This window comes from Haplochromis burtoni, unplaced genomic scaffold (assembly GCF_018398535.1).
Source record: "Haplochromis burtoni strain Fernald_Lab_line unplaced genomic scaffold, NCSU_Asbu1 Contig_46, whole genome shotgun sequence".
Taxonomy (NCBI): Eukaryota; Metazoa; Chordata; class Actinopteri; order Cichliformes; family Cichlidae; genus Haplochromis; species Haplochromis burtoni.
The window spans coordinates 1103124-1125189 of record NW_024582407.1 but is presented as its reverse complement, the minus strand read 5'-3'; the positions used below and the strand labels follow the sequence as shown (position 1 = coordinate 1125189).

Sequence of the window (22066 nt, the reverse complement as noted above, 5' to 3'; positions counted from 1 at the left end):
TTAAGAAGGATTCGAGGACTAGAGATGGAACAAGCAAATTGAGAAATAGCAGCACAGTTCCCTGCTGAGCGGGAATTGATGAGATTTTTTACCGAGTTTAGGTATGAAGGTTCAAGACTGTCAGAGTAAATCTGGGGAAGAATGGAGCTGCTGGGACTGTCTACCTCTCTAGCTCCTTTCATTCCCAGACTTTCTTTAGAAGTGATGGATGGGCTTGCTCCAGTGTTGCAAACGGAAACAGAAACGATTCAATTTAGAGCGACTGATGAAAAGTTTTGTGTACTTATAAAGTCGTTTGTCATAGAAATTAAATCAGGGAACACAATGTGACATGAAGAAATGGGATAAGACACTTCATGTGTCTCAGTAGCTTTGCAAGCATCTGCCTTTTTTATTGTCACCCCACAGAAATTGAATCAGTGTATATAGGCTACAGGATTTTTTCAGTTAGTTTTTTCTCTGTGCAATTTGTGCAATATGTTCAGAAAATTACACATTTAATATGTTATTGTAGTTTAAAGGCTCTTTTGGAAGGTTCTGCTAAAAGAATCACACAGAAAACTAGTAATTTTCATCCATCAGAAAATAAACAAGTTGTTGTCAAGGCAAGCTGCTTTTTGAACCAATCCCATTCAGATAGTGATCCAAGACTGAACTGCGTGACTTCAGGATAATTCTCTCTCCAATGTTACCACACCATGTCTCACCATCTGTATACCAGTTTCTAGGAGAAGTGCAAATATTGAACAGAGGAAGCTACTGTAACAGCAAAGGGCCAGAAAGATGGAGCTAACAGCGTTTCATTGTATGTTTCCAATAGTTTTTCATTTAACTGTTCTTCAGTGAGATGAAAAAAACAAAACTTTCCATTTAGGTTTCTGGTAACACTTTAAAATACGACCTGAGAATAAGGCACAAATACCCTGCACTTTCTGGGGCATGGGTCATGTTATGGAGTGACTAAGGCGCAACTATCCTGTACTTACCCGCAATTTGCAGGTAACAAGTCAGGTTTTTGCAGGAAACAATGAAACAAGTATATTGTAAGTACACTGTACTTTCTGGGGCAAGGGTCGTGTCATTGGGTGAAACTACAGGGTACATAAGATGTAAGATGAGGAAATATTGTTTGTTTTCTGGTATTTACCATGAAATAATCAAGTTCTTAAAATTGCTTAATTAAATTTTATGTTATTATTTTATTGTTTCCAGTAAAAAACAACAACAACAACAAAATTACACGTAATTACAGAGACTTGTGCCTTAGTCGCGGGTGCTACAGTGTAATTGTTTCATTGTTTCGTGGGTCTTGCAAGTGACGCATAATATGGCTTGCATTTCATAAAGTACAGGGTACTTACAGTGTAATTGTTCCATAGTTTCTTGCAAAACCTGCCTGCAAAATGCACATAAGTACAGAGTACTTGCGCGTCATTCGCGGGTTGTGTTATAAAATGTTACCAGGTTTCCCTATGTCTAATTTTTATATTAGATTTGACACTTGTTTGTACATTTTTATTGCTCTCAGAATAACATGTGATGAATGACATCGTGTTAAACACAACTCGTTAATGAGGCGCATCATGTCTGCTCTGCTCTATGTGAGAGAAGTTATAAAGAAAGGAGAAACTGGTGTAACCAAAGATAACAGCCCTTCTCAGCAGGAAAAGCTGAAGCTGAAAAAAGATTATTATTTAACTACTAAATGTTAATTCAGTAATTCATGCATTTTATTCAGCAGAATTTAAGTCAGATCTTATCTTATGCATTAAAGCATGATTCCCAGTCTCTTCTACAGAGTGAGGAATAAAAAAAATTGTGAAACTCTAATTACTACGGTCTATATTTATATATCGTAGTTAAATAACCTCTAGCTGCTGTGTGAATAAGTGGGTGTAAAATGTGTCTGATGTTTTCAATTTTAGATTAAATGAAATACACTCTGTTAACCTAAAAGATATATAGCATGTGAAGTGATTCCATTAAACCCCAAACATAAGCTTTTCCTAAAAGAAGGTTTTAGCTAGTTTATGTGACAAAACACTGAACAAAAACAAAGTAAAAAGTAACTAAAAGTGGTATATAAAAATGGTCATAGATGAAGTGGATGAGACTCATACTACTGTCAAAATCCCTTTACTTGACTCTTTTAAAGCATAGACATTCCTATTTGCGTACATGGGTCATTTTTAGGCAGAAGGAACAAACTACTGACAAATAAATTGACCTTCCACTATGTGAAAACATTTGGCACATCATGAAAAATATAAGAAAGAAGACCAAACTCCAGCAGCTGGTCTCCTCAGTGCCCATTTAAAGACTGTTGTTATATGGCGTTATTTTTGTGCCTCTATTTTGAACGCATGTAAATAAGAAGTACAAGTGTTGCATTTTGAGGAAAAAATGATTTTGAGTGAAGAAAAGCTTAATTAGAGCGAACAAAATTCATTGCTTGATGCAAGAAATGTATTTCAGTGTTTGCTATTATCCATATACACACACAATAACTCTCGCTAAGTTGTTGGCATTTGCTCTAGCTCAGACCTCTGCTCTGTGTTCTGACAGAGATCTGAGGACCTGCTCTCAGTGTGTCGCTCCGCTCTCAACATCTATGCTCAACTCTTCCTGTACACCGTTATAGATGTGCCACAAAACCACCCAATCACAGACTTGGATGCAAAAATTCTAATTGGCTGTTTTGTTCTCCAATCAGCTCGCTAGCTAGTGCGTTCTGGAAACGCTGTCCAAAATGTAGCTAAATCCAGTGGAGTGGTTTGGGTTAGAGTAGATTAAAACCAACAATGGCCTTAAAAAAGTATATATTTTAAAATAAAATAATTAAACATACTAACCTAAAATTGGTTTAGCTACATTTTGGACAGTGTTTTTCAGACGAAAATGCAGTTTACAAATCTATCCGGACTAGTGCGGATGTAGCCTTTGTGCTTTAATGAAACAACTGCAAACCAAATGGAAGAAAGGAACAACGTGGCCATTTTTCTGCCAGAAATTGGCCAAATATGCCTCTACTGCTTAGCCTTTAAATACTGTAGCTACAAATCACAGCTATTCTTCACATTATAAATGTTTCAAGCAGTTCTTCATTCTGTTAGAGTAGAAAATTAGATTTGAGAATTGTGACCCTGTTGCTTTAGCTGAAATATTAAGGTGAAATTTAACTGTTGCTCTGCCCACTTTGTATTCCAGAGCATACTCTTGTCCTGTGTGTGTACCTGCCTTAAAGATGGATGATGTTCCTCTTCTATTGATTGGCCCCAGTGATGGATTCAGGCTGAAAGTGAAAGAGACATAAGTTGGCATTAAGCCAGGGGCTCTTACTGTTAGCACAACCAAAAACAAAAATGAATATGTGCGGCTGTACAGAGGCAGAAAGACAGATAGAGGAAAATAATGGTGCAATGTTATCTTTATTCCAGTATTTATTTACTTAAGATGTATTTAAAGCGCACCATAGGTCATTGACTAAAACATGCATCTCCTGCCAAAAAGCTATAAGAGTAAAAGAAATAAAAATCCCATCATCCATTTTTATGCTATGTGTGCATAAGGCCATCGGGACTCTTGGGTGCACCACAGTGATTTTTAGTCACATCTGAGCTGGCAGGATCAAAAAGCAGCAACATAGCATGACACAGTTTGTAATTACCATATAGAAAGGCAACGCAGTAACAGAGGCACAATGACGGGACATGCGACATCGAGTGATTATCATAACAAATGCAGAGCAGAGCACTCATATGTTGTGGTCTCTACAATCCCCACAGCTCTGTTATTATTGTTGTTCCTGTTACTTTGAGTTTGACAGAGCCAGCCTAGCAGTTTCAGCCCACTTTTCTCCTTCCCACAGACACGGAGTGATATTGATCGTCACATGTAACTCTCAGCAGGAAAGCAAATGAGCATATTTCCCAAAATGTCAAGCTGTTTGGATGAACATTATGAATGAATCATGTTTGCAACTCAGTATAGCCAAAAAAAAGGCTTCAAAAGAACAATGGCATTTCCAGTGTAACAGTAAATTATGTGTGTTTTTCTTATTACAGTACCTCAGAGGCTCAGCAGCTTTTTTTTTCTTTCTTGTTGACATGAATTAACTTTAATAAGATTACATAAAAGATTTATGTACTAAAATGGGGTACAGTGGTATAGCGGTTACCACTATCATCTTACAACAAGATGGTTTGGGGTTTGAACCTGTACTACCAGTACTAAGAAGCAACTGCAACATTTCAATAAGGAGAGATGGTGTTGAAGAACTGAACGTAATTTACTGAGACACAGAATTCAATGAAGCTATTAGACTGATGACCCACCATGACAGAACAGAATCCCAGTGGTGGTAGGAATTAGGACCAGTCCACCCTAGTTTAGACACTGAAGATGAAGATGGAAGCTTGGATGGGTTTTTGCTTTGAAGCACACAGAATGGAGGCCGATTGGCTCAGAGAATGCAGGTGTGAAAGTGATTGGACTAGAGCAATGGACAGCAGGCAAATGAGTGATCTTCCCCTCTGAACTTATGCAGTTTCATAATCATTCATAATCTTCTTCTTACTTGGATAAGTAGTTGCATGTATATGGTTAACAACCCAGAGATTCCCATTGAATTAAGATGATGTTCAGTTGAAAGTGGAGCAGTGGCAGCGTATATCCCATCACAAACATGGACAGATAGAGCAAGTTATAATAGAATGATGTCTTGTTTTGTTTTTTAGAAGTCTGTTCTCGAATCAGTTTTAGCATTTTCCACTATTGCCTGGTTTGGCAATGTTAAAACCTAGGGACTGTATAAACTTGAAAAAGTTGAGAGGGTAGCCAAAAATGTATTAGGTCTCCCACAGTCACCGTAACTTGCTGTATATGAGCAGCAAGTATTGTGAAAGGTCTGAGCTATTGTGGAGAGCTAGAAACACGCGTGGCATAGAGAATTTCAACTGCTTCCTTCAGGCTTCAGGTACAAAACATCAAAAGTGTGTAATAGAACCAAAATCAGTCTGTGAGGTTTGTACCTTACCTTACACCATTTTAGTTTTATTTAAATATATTTTAGCAATATTTCTCTTTTTTTTTCTTCATGTTTGTTTGATTATGTCTTGTGATTTTGTATGTTTGGTTTATTTTGGACGTGAATTTAAGTTTTAGTGCATTATTGTAGTTGTTTCAATGATAAACAACAAAAATGGATAAGCTGTACCAAAAATAAGTAGCACCACCTAACAGCTGCAGGAGATGTTTAATTGTAAAGGAAAAAATAGTGCAGCGGTTAACATGTTTGCCTAACTCAATAAATTCTAGTAAATCTAGTTTGAGACCAGGAAGAGACACAAATCCCTGGGTGGGGTTTTTCAGGAACCTTTGTAAAAGGTCTATGCCAAATCAAATATGTGGTTCCATCTGCTGTAGCAATCCCTTATGAGTAAGAGGGCAGCTTACAGAAGCTTTTATAAATGAAATAAAATGTTATGTAACTACAATAAGCCCAAAGCTTAAGATATTATTGTTATATGAAGGCTCATAGAAAATATAAAATTCCTTGTAGCTATAGGGTCAAAAAAAGCAAGTTATAAAGTTCTTATTTAAGCACCAAATCCTGCTTCATAGTACAGGCTTCAAATTGGCTGAGACCTCTCTGTGTTGAGTTGTATCCTCTCGTGCATCTCCAGTATGTGGATTTCCTCCAGGTGCTCCAGTTTTCTCTCACAGTAGAAGCATCTTCTTGCCAGATTAATTGAAGACACAAAACTAGCTGAAGGTGTTGATGTAAGAGTGTGTAGTTGTCCCTCTGTGTTTGGCTGTAATGGACCGTCAGTGTGTCCAGGATTTACAACACCTTTTTTGCCTGTTGTCAGCTGGAATAGGCTCTTCTTTTAAAAACAACAGTGTACAAGCAAATTAACATCTTACAGTCAAATAAGAATTTAGTGGCCACATATTTAAACAACACAGATGCGCTTACAGGTATTTTTTAGGATTCCTGTAGGCAGATTGGTCCAAATATCATCTGATATAAGGCTTCTACTGCTTCATTTAATTCCAACTTCCTTGATAGGGTTGAGGGGCACATCATCTGTTGCAGGACTCTTGTAAAATAATAACTCTTTAAGACAGTGGCTGTTTGGTTGGGATCACTGTCAAAATGCAAAATGAGTTCAGTGCCGATGATGTCCTGCTTTTATTGTGTGCATATGACTGCATATGTATGGCTTACGTCTCACCAGTTAAATTCATTAAAGCGAGAAGTGTTTCTAAGAACAGTTCCTGCTCCACAGACATTAACACGAATGAGAGAAAATCCATACATGCACAAGACTTGACAGAGCAGTCAAACAGAGTGATAGTGGAAAATCTTCAAAGACATGTAGCCCCTGGTCTTCCAGCCATTACAGAACAAGAGCCAAGAATCTGGTCATCCATTCCTTTCTTTTATTTGTCTAAAGGTGTCAAGCTGAGGCGATCACTCCTTTTTTAAATTGAACAGATATGGAAAAAAGGCTCTCAGCCAACCGGCTACTGCACTCTTTAATAAAGTTAACTCAATTTACTCTGTGCTCTTGAAGATATTTCCTGCTCTGGCTTTATGGTTAGTTCTTTAAAACTGTTTCCAACTTTGCACAGCATGGCTTGGTGCATTTCTCTTATTCAAATACCTAGACAACAAGAGAGCTTCATAATAATAATAATAATGAAGGATTGGATGTATATAGCGCTTTTCAAGGCACCCAAAGCGTTTTACAATGCCACTATTCATTCACTCTCACATTCACACACTGGTGGAGGCAAGCTACGGTTGTAGCCACAGCTGCCCTGGGGCAGACTGACAGAAGCGAGGCTGCCATATCGCGCCATTGGCCCCTCTGGCCAACACCAGTAGGCGGTAGGGTAAAGTGTCTTGCCCAAGGACACAACGACCAGGACAGAGAGCCCGGGGATCAAACCGGCGACCTTCCGGTGAAAGATAAGCTTCCCAACCCCCTGAGCCACGGTCGCCGTCATTATGGAATAACATCTTTAGAAAGCTTCTGTGGTTGTGTTTCACTAAAGGCAGAACTGCTTCACTACTCATCCAGCTGGCAGAACACTTTGAGCTCTTAGTTCACTCCAGGGACCAGAGCAGACAGTCTCTAACAACACTCAGTCTCCCAAGAGAGGAGCACTTGATGTCACTTTCCAAAAGGCAGGAGCAGGCAACAGCTCAGAGGTGAAAACTGTGGCAGCAGGATTGAAGGAAAGCATTCGTTTTTTGATAGAAAATCTGATTAATTATGTTGCTTCTCTGACATTTTCCTCAGTCTTTTTAAAGGAAAAAAACAAACAAAGTATGGTCTAATATTAAATAATCTTAGCTGACAAAGAGCTCCAAGGACATATTAACTACATACAATAAAGTAACAACAAACAGGTGTTTAATTTCACCAAGAAAACTGCTAGTTGTCTACCTTAACACCTTTTACCACATGCAACAGATAAAAACGGACCATAAATGGATCCGTATAAGCCAGTGGATTTTATCCAGATAGACACATTTTCAGTTCACTGACAGCTTGGGGCAATCATGCTAATCACAGATCTCTACATTGCGATAGCCTTGAGTCGCCCAAAATTTCCATTGTAATTGTTAAAATGGTGTTGAGCAGCAATTCTCCAGGTTTTCTGAAGATCTATCAAAAATGTTCTATGGACATTTTTTAAGTATAAAAAGCATAAAAATACACTTAACTCAAAGGGTAAACCAGTATTTTGTCCACACTTGAATTTGCAACAAAAAATATTTTATCTTGTAACAAGTCATTTTTACTAGCAGCCTGTTACAAAGGCATAGTTTGCCACTTACCATTTCTTGAATCTATAAAAAATTCCAAAGATAACGTAAAAAAAACAAAAAATTTCAAGTACCAAAATCCCAAGGTGATTCTCAGAGAGCCATTAGCCCAAAACGTGCCATTTTTCGGCATCCTGTGCAATGTGTCCTTTTAGGAAACTGGACAAGTAGAGGACAACGAAAGAAAATCCTAAAAATATCTACAGCAGATAAACAGTATCTGAACTTCAAGTCACTGGAGTGATAAACTAAATTTAAAGTTATTTGCTCAAATCATCTTCAGTCTGTACAGATGAGATCAGGCAAGCGGTACAACTGTGTCTACAGCCATTAGTTCTGTCATGGTTTGGGGATGTATTTAAATCAGTGTTGTTGGGGTTCTGGTCACAACTGATGCAATTATGAATGCAGAAAAGTACCAGTATCAGATTTTCATCCACCATCTGGATCCCATCTGGAAACAATTTCACTGGCAACACCTTCATTTTTCAGTATTATAATAATCCCAAACACACTGCCAGTGCAGTAAAAGCATGCCTGATTAGAAAAAAACACACAATGGAACAATATCAGTCATTGATTGGCCTCTCAGAGCCCAAACCGAACATTACTGAAGTAGTGTTGGCTCAACTTGACATAGAACAGAACAAAGGCAACCAGCATCCAAAAAAGAGCTTTGAATGTCTTTAACCTCTGGGGGGTCCTAGAAAAATGCATACACTATTGGGCTTAGAGCCACAAATCGACCACGCCATGAAAAGTGCCATAAAATATCTATATATTAATATTTTTTTCCACTTTAAATTAGCCAATCTTTTAGACCTACTTCTCCTTGAAATATTCATATCAAGTTTTAATTACATTTCGCGGATTTTAACCCTTTATATCCCGGTTTCGTCACATGGCCGCACTGTTTTTTTAGCCCCAAAAAACAAAGAAATCAAATATTTCCCAAAAGATACAATTCCAAGGCCCGGACTCCCGAGTACCACCAACATTCGGAAGATGGCCCATTATTTGGTTGTAATGACCGTGGAATGGGAAATAGCGTTTATAATGGGTTTCAATGGGGCACAAATCGACCACTAGGACCAATAGTGTAAGTTTATCTGTAGCTCAGCCACTGAAGCTAATTTAAGGGAGTCAGACTGGAATTTTGAAATATATGTAACCAGACTTTTTTTTGGAAAAGTTGGCTATATTCCGTTCAACACAGTGCAAATGGCGTGTATACGAACAATGAAAAATGGCACAAATCGACCCAAGACCACCCAGAGGTTAAGAAGCCCGGAGAACTCTTCCTGAAAAATGTTTAAAGAAATTACCACAAGGCATGCCCAAGACATGCCTTTCAGCTAACCTTTTAACTGTGTCTGCTGCAATCCCTGTTAGAGGGAATACACATTTTAGTTTTGAAATGTAGCTTTTAGTAAACTATTCCTTACATTATGCTGCGATGTTCCTCACAAATATTCAGTTAAATTGCTTCTTGTCTCACACTCGCGTTATATTTGTTTTTTTATTAAGGAACTCTATGAACGCATGCTAGAGGAGTGTGCATACGGACTTTCAGAAATGCTTATCATATTGTGCACCAAAGTCCATTTTAGCTGTCACTGCCTTGTCAGTTTGCGTTCCTTTCTATGTCTGTCTTCTATGTGCATGCCCAGCTTTTCAAAAGCAACATGAGTAAAACATCAGCACATCTCCTGAATGTTGCTCAGTCTTTCAATTTGAACCTGAATGTTTTTCTAAATGTGTAAATATTTCCACTATTCTTACACAGAAAGCTGACTTTGAGCATTGCTTCAGAAGGGTTTTTTCAGCTTTGATAAATTTCCATCATCTCATAAAGTAATACATTGCTGTCACCTTGAGCACAGACCAGTAAAAAGACTTATTGCACTCATGAAGACAGAAAGCCTCCTAAAAATGAAGCATAAAATCATCCAGCGTTGCCTCTGAACAGAATTCCTTCATATACTGACCAAATTGCAGCACAGACAGATGGATTATCTGCTAATAAATGCAAGCAGCACTTTGTGGCAGAGTCAAGAGCACAGTTAGAATCACCAGCACTCACAGACGAACCAGAAAAACAGGTATTTGAGACAGAAATAAGTATGGTCATGTATTAGTATATTCTGTTACAGACAGTTACTTGATAATAATAAATACTAAGTACCCCAACCCGTTGTGGCAGATAGCTGCCCCTCCCTGAGCCTGGTTCTGTCTGAGGTTTCTTCCTGTTAAAAGGGAGTTTTTCCTCCCCACTGTCACCAAAGTGCTTGCTCATAGGGGGTCATATAATTGTTAGCTTTTTCTCCATATGTATTATTGTAGGGTCTATCCTACAATATGAAGCGCCTTGAGGTAAATGTTGTTGTGATACGCCGCTATTCAATAAAACTGAATCGAATTAATAAGTTACTTTAACTTTTAAGTGTGTAAAGAAAAGTACAGGAATTAAGTTTAACCAAAAAGCAAAAACACAAGAGGAAAAAAACTGAAGACATGAGGAGGCAGAAGATACACCAGGAAAAGCAATCACCAAAATAAAGAAAGAAATGACTATAAATGAGACATGAGAAGGCTAACAGAGTAACAAATAGGACAAATACAACAGACACCAAGCTCCATGACAGTGTTGCGTTTAAATAAAGATAAGCATGAGTAGGGGACAGCCCGGATGTTTGGCACACCTTGTCTTTTGTGTTATCATTTCTGTCATGCAGTAATTTAGAATACTCCAACCAGCCTCAAATGAAAGATTTAGGTAAAGTCGTTTTGTGTTGTGCCAGCAGTTCTACAAAACAGCTGTTATAGAGTAAAATGTTGAGAGTTAAATAACAAATGTAAGTAATAAAAGCTTTTTGTTCACACCAGAAACAGAGAATGTACACATTAAACCAGGTTTATGCATATTTTGACCAAATAACAGTTTGTATGGGTGGTCTGTATATGTGAGTGTGTGTGCTCAAACCCTCACCTCAGCACTCTGTGTGCATAAACGGCTGTGATAATGTCAAGTAGGCAAGCAATTTGATATTAGATTTCTATGGCCATACCCTTTTAATTGCCTGTATAATAAATGAGTGCCAGCCAGCCTGTGTCGCTGGTGATGCTGTCCTGCTCATCTAACTCTCCATCAGAAAGCACATTTAAATCTGTCAAATTTTCACTTTTAGCTCAACAAGAAAATGTCACAGTTTTTTCTCTTGTTTCTTTTTTTCCCCTGATAATTGGAAAGATAAAGTTAAAGATAGATGAATACACTGAAAAGAAGAAAGAGAAACAGAGCTCAAAATAGAGCCGACAGCACAGAAAAAGATACCAAGTCAGACTTTACACAACTAGAGTGATAACCTGACTTATCTCAACACACAGAGCCAAAAAAGAAGCAAGTAAAAGAGAGAGGAAGCACATAGGTGACTGGAAATGAACTGCACTCCCAGCATTTTGCTCACAGCTCCAAGACACACACAGAAACACACGATCATAATAAAAATTCGCCTACTCAGCACTTACTTGGAGAGCATGGCAGTACACCGTCTGATATTATTTTTTCTTTACAGTCAGTCCCTGTGCAGCTCTAGCTTTCAAAAGCCACTGTACAAAATACACACATCATCACACAAACACATAAAGCTGCTGACTACGTGTTTGTGTGCAGAAAAGTTGATCCTGGATTCACATTTCAGAGATAGACAGGTTATTTTTGTTGTTGTTGCTACTGTTTTATTTATCTGAACATTTTGCAAGACAGAGAAATAATTACAGACAAAGACATTTAAAGTAGATTTCAGACTAGTGGTAAACACAGGATACAAGAAATTATTTAAAGGTTATAGAAAAAAATTACAATTGAATATAAAAGCTTAAATGTGTTTTTCAGCGCTGAAATTTCAAATGGCTTTCTCCTGTATTTATGAAGTCTGAAGGGCTGGAAGAAAAATTAATATGACTATATTAAAAAAATATTTTGGTACAGAAGGAATCGCTGCTTGAAGGTGAGCCTGATAAAATTGTTGTAAAGCTTAGACTTTTCATATGTCATAACTTGTTTTGATTAGTGGCCTATCAGATATGCAGTTTTTGAAGACTCTGTGTGTGGGTGTAAAACTGATTTGGTTGCAGTTTTTAGTGGCTTTCTCCTGTACTTATGAAATTTTGAAAGAAAAAAGTGAAAATAAGGTAACACTTTATACTACAGGGAAATACATGCAGACCTTCCTCTATCACAGCACGATGACACTGGTGTTCACATTATGACGTCTAACACAGTTAAGCTTTCGTGCCACAAAATAATAAACTGTTTTTAAGAATTCATGAATTGTTTTCATACCTGTCAGCAAAAAAATACAAAAAAAGGTTAAAAAAAAAACCACAATAGTGAGAGGTTTTTTTGTATATTGCGTGAATACTGTTAGCATGTGAAGTTATTGAATTTCCAGCCGCTGTGTGAACCATCTGCTTTCGCCTGAGGCATGAGCCTGAAGCACAACAGATTTTTCCCCACTTAAGACAGTTGTTTCATCACAAATGTGATTACTAGATTCATCCATTATGGTGTAATGTGGAGAAAGCAGTGTTAGAGTGATGGAAAAGTACCAAAAATATGTTTAGATCATACAGAGACTATAGTGTCAGTGTTTGTTTGTTTATTTGTTTGTTTGTTTTTGTTTTGGGGAGTTAGATGACCATTATGAATATGCATTACTACTAAAATGGTATTTTCTCACATTTGTATTTCAAGCAGCTTGGCATGTTAAAATTTATGGCTACGTTGATTAAACTGAAGTTCTGTCTCAAAGTCTAGTACATGTGGACTTATTCATTAGGCCACCTAAGAGGTTGCTCAGAGGTTCTCATCCGGACCTCCATCGTGAACTTCAGAGTCAGACACTTTAGAGCAGGGGTCCCTAACTCCAGGCCTCAAGGGCCAGTGTCCTGCAGGTTTTAGATCTCACCCTGGGTCATCACACCTGAATCAAATGATTAGTTCATTACCAGCCCTGGAGAACAGCAAGGCATGTTGAGGAGGTAATTTAGCCATTTGAATCAGCTTTGTTGGATCACATCTAAAAACTGCAGGACACTGGCCCTCGAGGCCTGGAGTTGAGGACCCCTGCTTTAGAGGATTGTGGGAATTTAACCAATGCATAGGCCTCAAAGACACACTCTGCATCGGCTGCTGATTGCTTTAAAAGTTATCTTGAAGACGAAAGAGAAAATGCACGAGAAGCACAGACAATGGCTGCAGTGGACACTTGTCATCATTTCGCTCCTCAAAAAACTAACATATTTTTAAATTTTATATTTTATCACTAATTATTGGCTCCACAGTCTAGTGGTTTTCTTATTCACCTACCAAGCGACAGAAAGACTTGAATAACAGGCCCCATCATGTCTTAAAGTTTCCAAAAGTAGAATGAGATGCAGACCCCCAGCTGTCAGGCCTCCTCCTGTGCAGCTCTAATTTCAGTTAAGACACCTTCACTACTTTAAAAATTATGCTTAAAACTATCCTTTTGGGTAAAGTATATAGTTTGGGCTGAATCAGGTGGCCCAGAACCATCCATCTCTTAGTTCTGCTACTATAGGCACAGACTGCTGCAGGACTTTTCATGATGCAAGCAGCACTTCGCTCCCCATTTCATTTCCCATGTGCTTATATGCCACTACTGTATGTCATTCATTTTGCATACTTTTTTCCAGTAGTGTTTTATCCTGTTTTGTTTTCTCTCTGTGCTGCTCCCAGCTGGTCACCATAGATGTCTCAGATCATTGGGGTTCTCTCTCTAGGATTGCAGGGTCTTCACCTTGTCAACTGATGGCATATAAATAAAACTGAATTGAAGTGGATAAAAACATAACTGCACATCCTTTGAAATACGTCTGCAGGCTTGTGATGAGCTTTGACTTCTCCCTCCTAACATCCCCACGACATCTGCGGCACTCCAAGCGCTCATTAGACAAATTATACCAGGATTTGTTGTTGATAGCTTTCCCATATTTCTGTTGCAATGTTTGTATGGTGTAAACTTATCTTCCCCTCTAAGCCACATGGCTCCTTCCTGTCCCCTTCCCTTGACAACAAGGAAACAGTCCTAAGAGGATAATTGGGCCCCTCAAACTTTTCTCTGGCTGTACTGTGGAGAAACTCATTCTGCTTCTCTGTAGGCGCACTTTAAGATTTCCTTAAATGTGCTTCCAAAGCCACAGGGATCATATGCCTTCACAAACTGTCAGCTTGCTGCATATTTCTAGCATCTTTCTGCTTTTCTTCAGCATACTATAGTGTGACACTGCAGTACAAAAAAAGTAGGACTTAAGAAAGATAGTGTCTACTTTAGATAACCCCCACACTTTAGTAAAGCTTTTTTTACAGCAGAGTTTTTAAAGGTTATAAGATGACTAGAATAAGCCAGTTTTTCAAAAGAAGAAAAAGAAGAAAAGGGCAAACTTTAAACAACTAAGAAGAGCTTTGGCAGATAGTTGCAGAGGGAAAGGACAGGCAGTTTTGTTTAAAACATCTGCCTCTGATCTGCACTTATAAACATCCACCTTCTCTGGCCTTTACTTCTGTGTCTGCATGTGTGTTTGTGCATTCAAAAAGCAGGCAAGGAGACAGTATGAGGTGTAGAGTGTGTTTGTTTTTGTGTGTAGTCTGGCACTGTGCCATCCACCTTGCACGGGCTTTTTTTTAGATGGACTCAGGGGAGCTTTTTAAAACATCCAGCGAGCAATTTCATTAAATCATCTTATTTATGATTTTTTCCCCCTCAGTCACTCAAGGCTATCTTTGCTTCTGGTATAAGATTGGAATTTTTAAGCCACAAAAACCATCACTGTAAACAGCCAAAAAGCTTCTTGAAAGCGATGACAGAAAAAAAGTCTGTATATTTTAGCTGGAAATTTTGTTTGTGGGATTCGTCTGTTTAGGGTTATTGTTTTAGAGATGATACTGGCAGTGTCGGCGCTCAGTTTTCAGTGAAATGGCAATGTGGGAAGTATAGAACAGTGTTTTATCATCAGCTCCCACCGGCAACGATTGTTGCCGTTTTAACCCCCTATTACATTAACGAAATTAAGCATATTGTGTGTAGGGGAAGTCTGAGGAGTAAAATGCATGCACTTATTTTGCAGGGAAATTGGGGATTAAATGGGAACCATAAAAATCTTTCCATATTTCACCAGGATTGGATTGCCAGACATTGCTACGGTGAATAGTGTCTGTACCCTGCCTCCCTCTCAGCTTGTTATTTTGTTGCAGATCTATGATGGATATCAATCAGCAGCACGTGTAACACCTGGAGCCAGGTCTGCCTTTAATGTCTTTATAGTTGGTTTGCAGCCACAGCTGCGGTGATGTGGACGCTGTACCAGTCTGTCCTGGTGAAGAGAAAGCTGAGAAGCAAAGTTGTTGAGTTACCGCTCAATGTATGTCGCTACCCTCACCTATGGTCACAAGCTTTGAGTAGTAACCGAAAGAACAAGACCAAAGACATAAGCAGTGGAAATGAGCTTTCTCCAAAGGGTGGCTGACTTCTTCCTTAGAGATAAGGTGAAGACTCCAGTCATTTGAGAATGACCCAGATAAAACCACTACTTCTCTACATTGAAAGGAGCCAGTTGAAGTTGCTTGGCACTCTGACTAGGATGCTTCCTAGGTTGGATGTTCTGGGCATGTCTTACCGAGAAGAGGCCCCGGTGACCCACAACATAAGTGGAGAGATTATATCTCTCGACTGTGTGGCCTGGTAACCCCTCAGCGTTGCCCTGGATAAGCTGGAGGACGTGGCTGGAGAGAAAGAGGTCTGAGGTCTTGTTTGCTGTGGAGGGTTTGTGACATAAATATTAAAAATAATAAAGGAAATATGTAAAAGTAGGATGTAGCCTCACTCTTTTTGAACTCCACATTTTGAGGCCATAAAGGTACAGTAAGCAATTTTAGGGGGTTGCTTAAAACAAAACAAGAATGTTGTGCTTATAAATAAGTACATTGATTAGTGTGATTAGTTTGTATTTATGTCTTCCAACAAAATTACTGTGTTCTCAGGAACTATTAAAGCGTAAATCTATTAAAGATCCATAGGAGCAAGCACCAGTTTGTGAATCTGTCATGTTGCCCGGCATCCTGAATACAGTAGTTGAGATGAATTATGTATTTGAACTGATCGGATTCAGTTGACTGAAATCTGCAATTTACTGACATCTAGTGGTGAGATTTTACACACTGTACCTTTAATGTTAGTATAGTTAGTATACTCACAAATTGAAGCACAAACTAGCAATTATTTTGTTCACATTTTTTGATAATTGCATTAAAGTTTTCTTTATTTGTCTAGCTAATGCTGCTACTTCCTATGATTTAAGGAGCACTGACTTCTAGCTGTGCTCCAGTGCCAGGTAACATGGTCCCTTGTGTGCACTAACGTGACCTTTTCATATCACTGCTATCAAGCACAAACACAACCAATCACATGTGATTGGAGGTTCAGCAGTTAAGTTAATCTCCTTGCTTCATCTTCTTTGTCCAGTCAGTCTAAGATGTAAACTGATTGCATTATGGTTTAAATGGAACATGTACGGTGTAATATCTCATCCACCAGTGGAAAACGCCATTCCTATGGCAGACATCAGCGCAGACAGATAGTTGTGTGAGAATGAGAGTGTGAAGCTGAATATCCCAGCTAGTGTGTCTTTGCTTCTCTGGGAATGCTCCATTGACTGGCTCAAAGATTAATTTAATTCCCACATTGAGGACCTGTGGGCATTCATCTCTCTAGCTACAATAAACACACTACAGCAACCAAAGCTATGTGTTTGTGTGGCTTGCAGAGGTTGATGGTCTGTGATATAACATTTCTCTTTGTAGACAGAGAGTTTAGCTGACTGTGCTAGTGATCTGCTGTGCAAGTGTTCAAGGGTAATTAATTTGGGCTCTTCTGGCTGGTTTCTCGGAATCAGGATGCATTTATTATTATTTTACAAATAACTATGGCAGTTCTCTGTAAATGAGTCAGTACCTTGAGACTACAATAGAAACATAATGTCCCATTTACTGCTTGTTGGTTGTAAAGTTGATTAAAATCTTTAACATACTGATATAAATATTTGAATATCTTTTCTTCACTGACTAGTAGAGCGTTGTAATATGATTTCAAGCAAAAATCAATACAGTTCTATATTTCATTTTTGTATCGTGAATTATTTTCTTCAATATCACCAAAACTTTTACAGAGTTACACACTATAAGAAGTTGGAAACATGCACAGTATGCCTACTAGCCACATGATTACATATTTATCTCTAGACGTCTATAGTCAAGTAAAGTTTTTATAGGAATCTACGCAGGTTAAGCAGCATAGATATAAATGAGTGCACCCCTGTTGTTTCTATAGGAATTAAGGGGCTAAACAGCAGCGGTGGTGCTAATTAGTTGCACTTAATTAACTGATCAGCAGATGTGACCCCCAGCGCAGGTCGTTGCTGGAGGTTTGCTTATAAAGGCAAACATTTAGGCAGGTTGTTGGTCTGAACCATTCGGGTGTGTGTCAACACCATCTTCCCAGGGACGTCCCAGTAAATTCACCCTAAGCTCAGACCATGCAATGATCAGAGAAATTGCAGAAACCCAAGAGCTCAGAGTCCACAAGCCTCAATTAGCATGTTAAATGTTAAAGTTTATAAAAAATACATTTAGAAAAAGAATGAACAAGTATGGCTTGTTTGGAGGGGTCCCCGGGACCTCTTCTCTCTAGCATCCAAAGTGGATACTAAACGTTTTGCTAAAATCCACAGCACAGTTGTTATGCGTTTGCTTTTTTGTTTAGTTTTGTTCTATTTTTTGAGGAGAAAAAAGAAACTTGAACCACCTTCAGCAGGTTTTTTAAAAAAACAAACAAACAAACAAACAAAGGCTTAAGAAGACAGCAAATGAACGTGATGTAGGAACTTTTGAGCCGATATAGAAAACTACGTGTATCTGGACTACAACTATTGTATTTTACATATGTGTCATATTTCATTTCATTTCACTGGTCTGAAATGGTCTTAAAGGTCTTTTCTATTATCATTTTTTAAGCTTGTGCAATATTTGGCCTAAATAGTTTTCTTCTATAGATCCATCATAATCACCAGAACCACACACATTTCTAAGTCATCTTGGCTTTCACTGCACGTTAAAAGCAGAGGTGACATCGTATTTAATATGATGCTGTGAAAATGTGCTGAATTAAACAAAAATGCTTTGTGGCATATAAAGACACAAAATACAAGATACGTTTACCATGACCTCTGAGCTGGTACTATGTCATTTCCTCTACTTCCTGGGGGTCATGCAATTTTAGATCTTGTATGTTTAAACAACAGCAAATGGAACAAATCTGGTTATAATTATTTATACATTTTATCCCATTTCTGGTGTGTTTATCTTCAGGAGGTAAACAGAAAACTGTACAGTTATTTTGCTACTGCCGGGTCTTTCAAAGGTCGACAAATCCCCAAGGAAATATTCTTAGTAAGAAACTTTTCCTCCTCCTGTCAACAATATTGGATAGTGTTCTTTTTTCAGAGTAGATTTGCACCCAGAGGGGCTGTTTGGCTGATGTGGTAGAGATATTGCATTTCCTTTCACACTGTAATTGGTCAGCAATGCATGGGACAAAATTACATTTTGGCTTTGTGATTTCTCCAAAGGGCTGATTAATATTAACAAGCAAAACAGATTCTTTGATGTCAAACTTCATATTTGCATGTTGCACAGTTCAGGTGACCTTTATTTTCTTCTGAGTTATATGGCATGTTGAAATTCATGAGACCATAAATATTACCAAAAAGAAATTAAAAAAATTAGAGACAGCGAGAGAAACAAAACCACCTCCTTGTATATCTTTTGTTCTTTTCTTCTCATTCCTGTTTCTGGATTATATGAAAGTCAGAACTTGCGAGGTCATACTTCTTACATGTTGGCGTTCAATTCTCCTCTATCATCCAGTGACCCGCTGAGCTGGGCATTAAATCACTTCTGTCAGCCAGACAGCTAATAGGAGCCAAGGTTGAAGAACTTTGGCTGTGTTTCTGCAGTAGCGATGAAGAGCAGAAAATGTGCCTTTATAATTTAAGTGTTGTTGTTTTTTATTCTTTCTTGCAGTCTCAGCAGAAGTGCATTGTGATCTTTGCCTTGGTGTGCTGCTTTGCTGTATTGGTGGCCTTGATTTTCTCTGCCGTGGACATCTGGGGTGAAGACGAGGACGGGATCACAGAGGAGAACTGTAGCAAGGATTGCAGGTGAACACTGCTGATCTGTAAACACACAGCTGTAGAACACCCAGAGTGGTTTCCAAACTTTCTGCCTCATCACAAGTTAAAAGCTAAAGCTGATTTTTTTTTCTTTATTAGAATTGCAAGAAAATTATTTGCAAGAGGTCTGAAAAGTTGGAGAAACTAAAAAAAAATTAGGCTGAGAAACACGGCATTCTTTTATGTTGTGAATTATATCAGTAGTTTTTCATAATTATCACATTTTGACCCTTTTGACTTTTTGTCATAAGACCTTCAAGCATTTTTCCTTTCGCCTGTACTTCTCATTGTGTTTGTTCTATTGTATTACATTTCCCATTAGTCAATTATAATGGAAATCTGGTTTAAATTGATAATAAATAGATTTACAGAATTTAAAAGTTACATCAGTTTCCAATGTTTCCACTGATATCTATCTGTGCTGCATCAGCAAGGGTATAGATATCATAGTCAGGAAGTTTATTTATGTTTTAAAATTCAGTATGTGCACTGTTGACAGCATTGTAAGGTCACAGGATCTACAGTGAGCTCACAAATCAGGAATAAAGGCTTGCTGCAGCAAGTCCTACAGCCCTGAAATGACGTAGCATTTTTCACTTGTGATTCCCTCATCACAGAGTCAACAGGTTTTTAGGGTTGGGGTTCAAATTTTTTAAGGGCTTTTGATTGGATGCCTGAAACGAGCTCTGTATTTACACAAGCTTCAGAAAGATTAAAAAACAAACAAAAAACCAAACAAACATCTGCAACAAAACACAAAAGTAAATGCCGCTCTCCTGAACTTTGAAGCTTTTATGATATTTGGTAACAAGTAACTAAACAAGTCAACAGAAGTCAAGGACGTGGTCCAGGCTATTCAAAGCATCATGCCAAACACAGAAGTTTAGTGGTGGAGATCAAATTAAATCAATTAAAACATTTTATGATGATCATCAAAAAATGTAAACGTGGCATTTTTGTTTATTTCCCACTGAGCTTATTTTCTGATGTAGTCAAGGCGACTTAAAAATTAGCATTTGAAATCAAATAAAAAGTAATACAAAAATAATACAATAAAATAAAAATCCCTGTGACATTCTACGCTGATATCACCAGGTGGCAGATGGAAATAACACACACAAAAAGAAACCTCAGAGCTGAATAAAATTTAACAAGCTGTAGTTTGAAAATGAGACATACAGTGATTCCTCTGTTTTTACAGGGTTTAATGTGGATAGCACCAAAATGCTGTACACTGCAGGCAGACTTTCAAACTAAAGAAGCATCAAAATCAAAAGTATCAAAATGGTCAATAGAAGTTTAACGAGACAAATGTGAAGACAACTGGATGGAGACAAACAGCAAGCAAAACTAACACCGGACAAAATGAAACAAGAAATACAGACATTAATACTAACGCTTAACAAGTAGGAGACAAGCGAATCCAAAGGAAAAATACTGAACATGGGTTCAAGAAGACTCATGAAGACAAAAAAAGACAAGACCAAAGAAGAAACAGATGGAGGATGAGTGAAGGAACTTCAGCTACTAATAACAGAAACAAAGCCATGAAGCAAAACAGGAATGAAATCATCTAAGATGGCACGGGAATTAAAAATAATAAATAAATGGAATAAATAAATAAATAATGCAAATCAAAGCTCCAAACACCTGGAAATCAAAACCCGAGCAGCAGCTGAGACTCAAATAAGTAAGTGATTCAAAACTAGAGATCACTGAGATGTTTAGATGCAAGTAGACGTGCGAGATATAAGAAGAAGCAGTTAAGTACAACAAAGGAGCGAAGCATTTACTAAGAAATGAATATCTTTTGAGACTTCGGTTGACATGAGTTAAGTAGCTTCTCTTTTGCTTGTCTGGGCCTTGGCAACTGTAATAACCAACTGTCTGGAATTGTTTGCATTATAAGTGAGTTGACTGTTGCCTAAAGCACCAGAACATAACAAATGTCTATTCACTCCCCCACGGGTGTGAAATGATGACCAGGCTGTGCCTACAGTTAATTTAAACCAGACTTTAGCAAGTTTCTACAGTCTGTTCCAAGTTTTAAGATTATAGATCCCCAGACAAAAAAAGTGTAAAAGCCACTGCAGCACATCCTTGTAGTCCAGAGTAAAAATGGCTGATCAGCAGGCATCCAGCTGATACAGCAGTCCTGTTCTCCTGCTCGCCACTTCGTACTGGTTCCTCTCCATTAGACTCTTATTATTCAATTTAACATTCAGTCTTGAATTACTTCCTTCTTCTCTCTTTAAGTCTGTGTCCATTTACTCTCTCCCTCCTCTTCCTCCAATCAGCTATTAACAAGCCTTTAGAGAACTCTATCGGGCATCTATCTGTTCCACTCAAGGCTGAAAGTGTAGTCCCAACTTGTAAAGACAAATTGGACTCCCCTTCTCCTCTGAAGGGCCCCTAAAGCTAGTGGGTAGAATGAGAGATAAATATAAGGCCAGTGCAATGATTGAGGGACGGTGATCCAGGTGGAGGGAGAAAAAGAAAAAGTTATCAGGGTAGACTTGGAGCTTGAATCAGTGAGACACGAACAGATGTTGTTTGCTTGGCAGGCAAATTCCAGAAATGTGTGCTGTCAGACTTCTACGCGTGCACTGTTAGTCACTTTGCATGAGCTTAGCGATGACGTTTTGACTGTGACATGCATCATTTTAAAGGACTACGAGATGTAATTAATGATTTCATAAAGCGATTTGCTCAAAGCAAGTCCCAATGCAAGGTCTGAAACATGATAAATCACTGTGAGTTTGACACATTCGTAATGGGGTTGCGGTGAGATTTGCTCATGCAAGCCCTTTACATTTCTAAAGCGAATTCATCAAAGCAAATGCATCTACGGCTCATACTTGCATGTCTTATATGGAAGGTTCACACTCTGAAAACGATCTAGTGATTAACTTAAAAAAT

The 22066-nt window shown here is 38.2% G+C and overlaps 1 protein-coding gene across 3 annotated transcripts in view; it reads left to right on the top strand.

Moving 5' to 3' along the window:
- The window catches only part of LOC102308412 (inactive phospholipase D5), a 68577-nt gene that overhangs the window by 27931 nt on the left and 18580 nt on the right, over nucleotides 1-22066 (top strand). For all 3 annotated transcript variants that reach the window (XM_005930570.3, XM_005930569.3, XM_005930571.3), the window contains one exon: nucleotides 18999-19135. In XM_005930570.3, the coding sequence (XP_005930632.1) occupies nucleotides 18999-19135 (137 nt within the window). The remainder of the gene's footprint in view (nucleotides 1-18998; nucleotides 19136-22066) is intronic.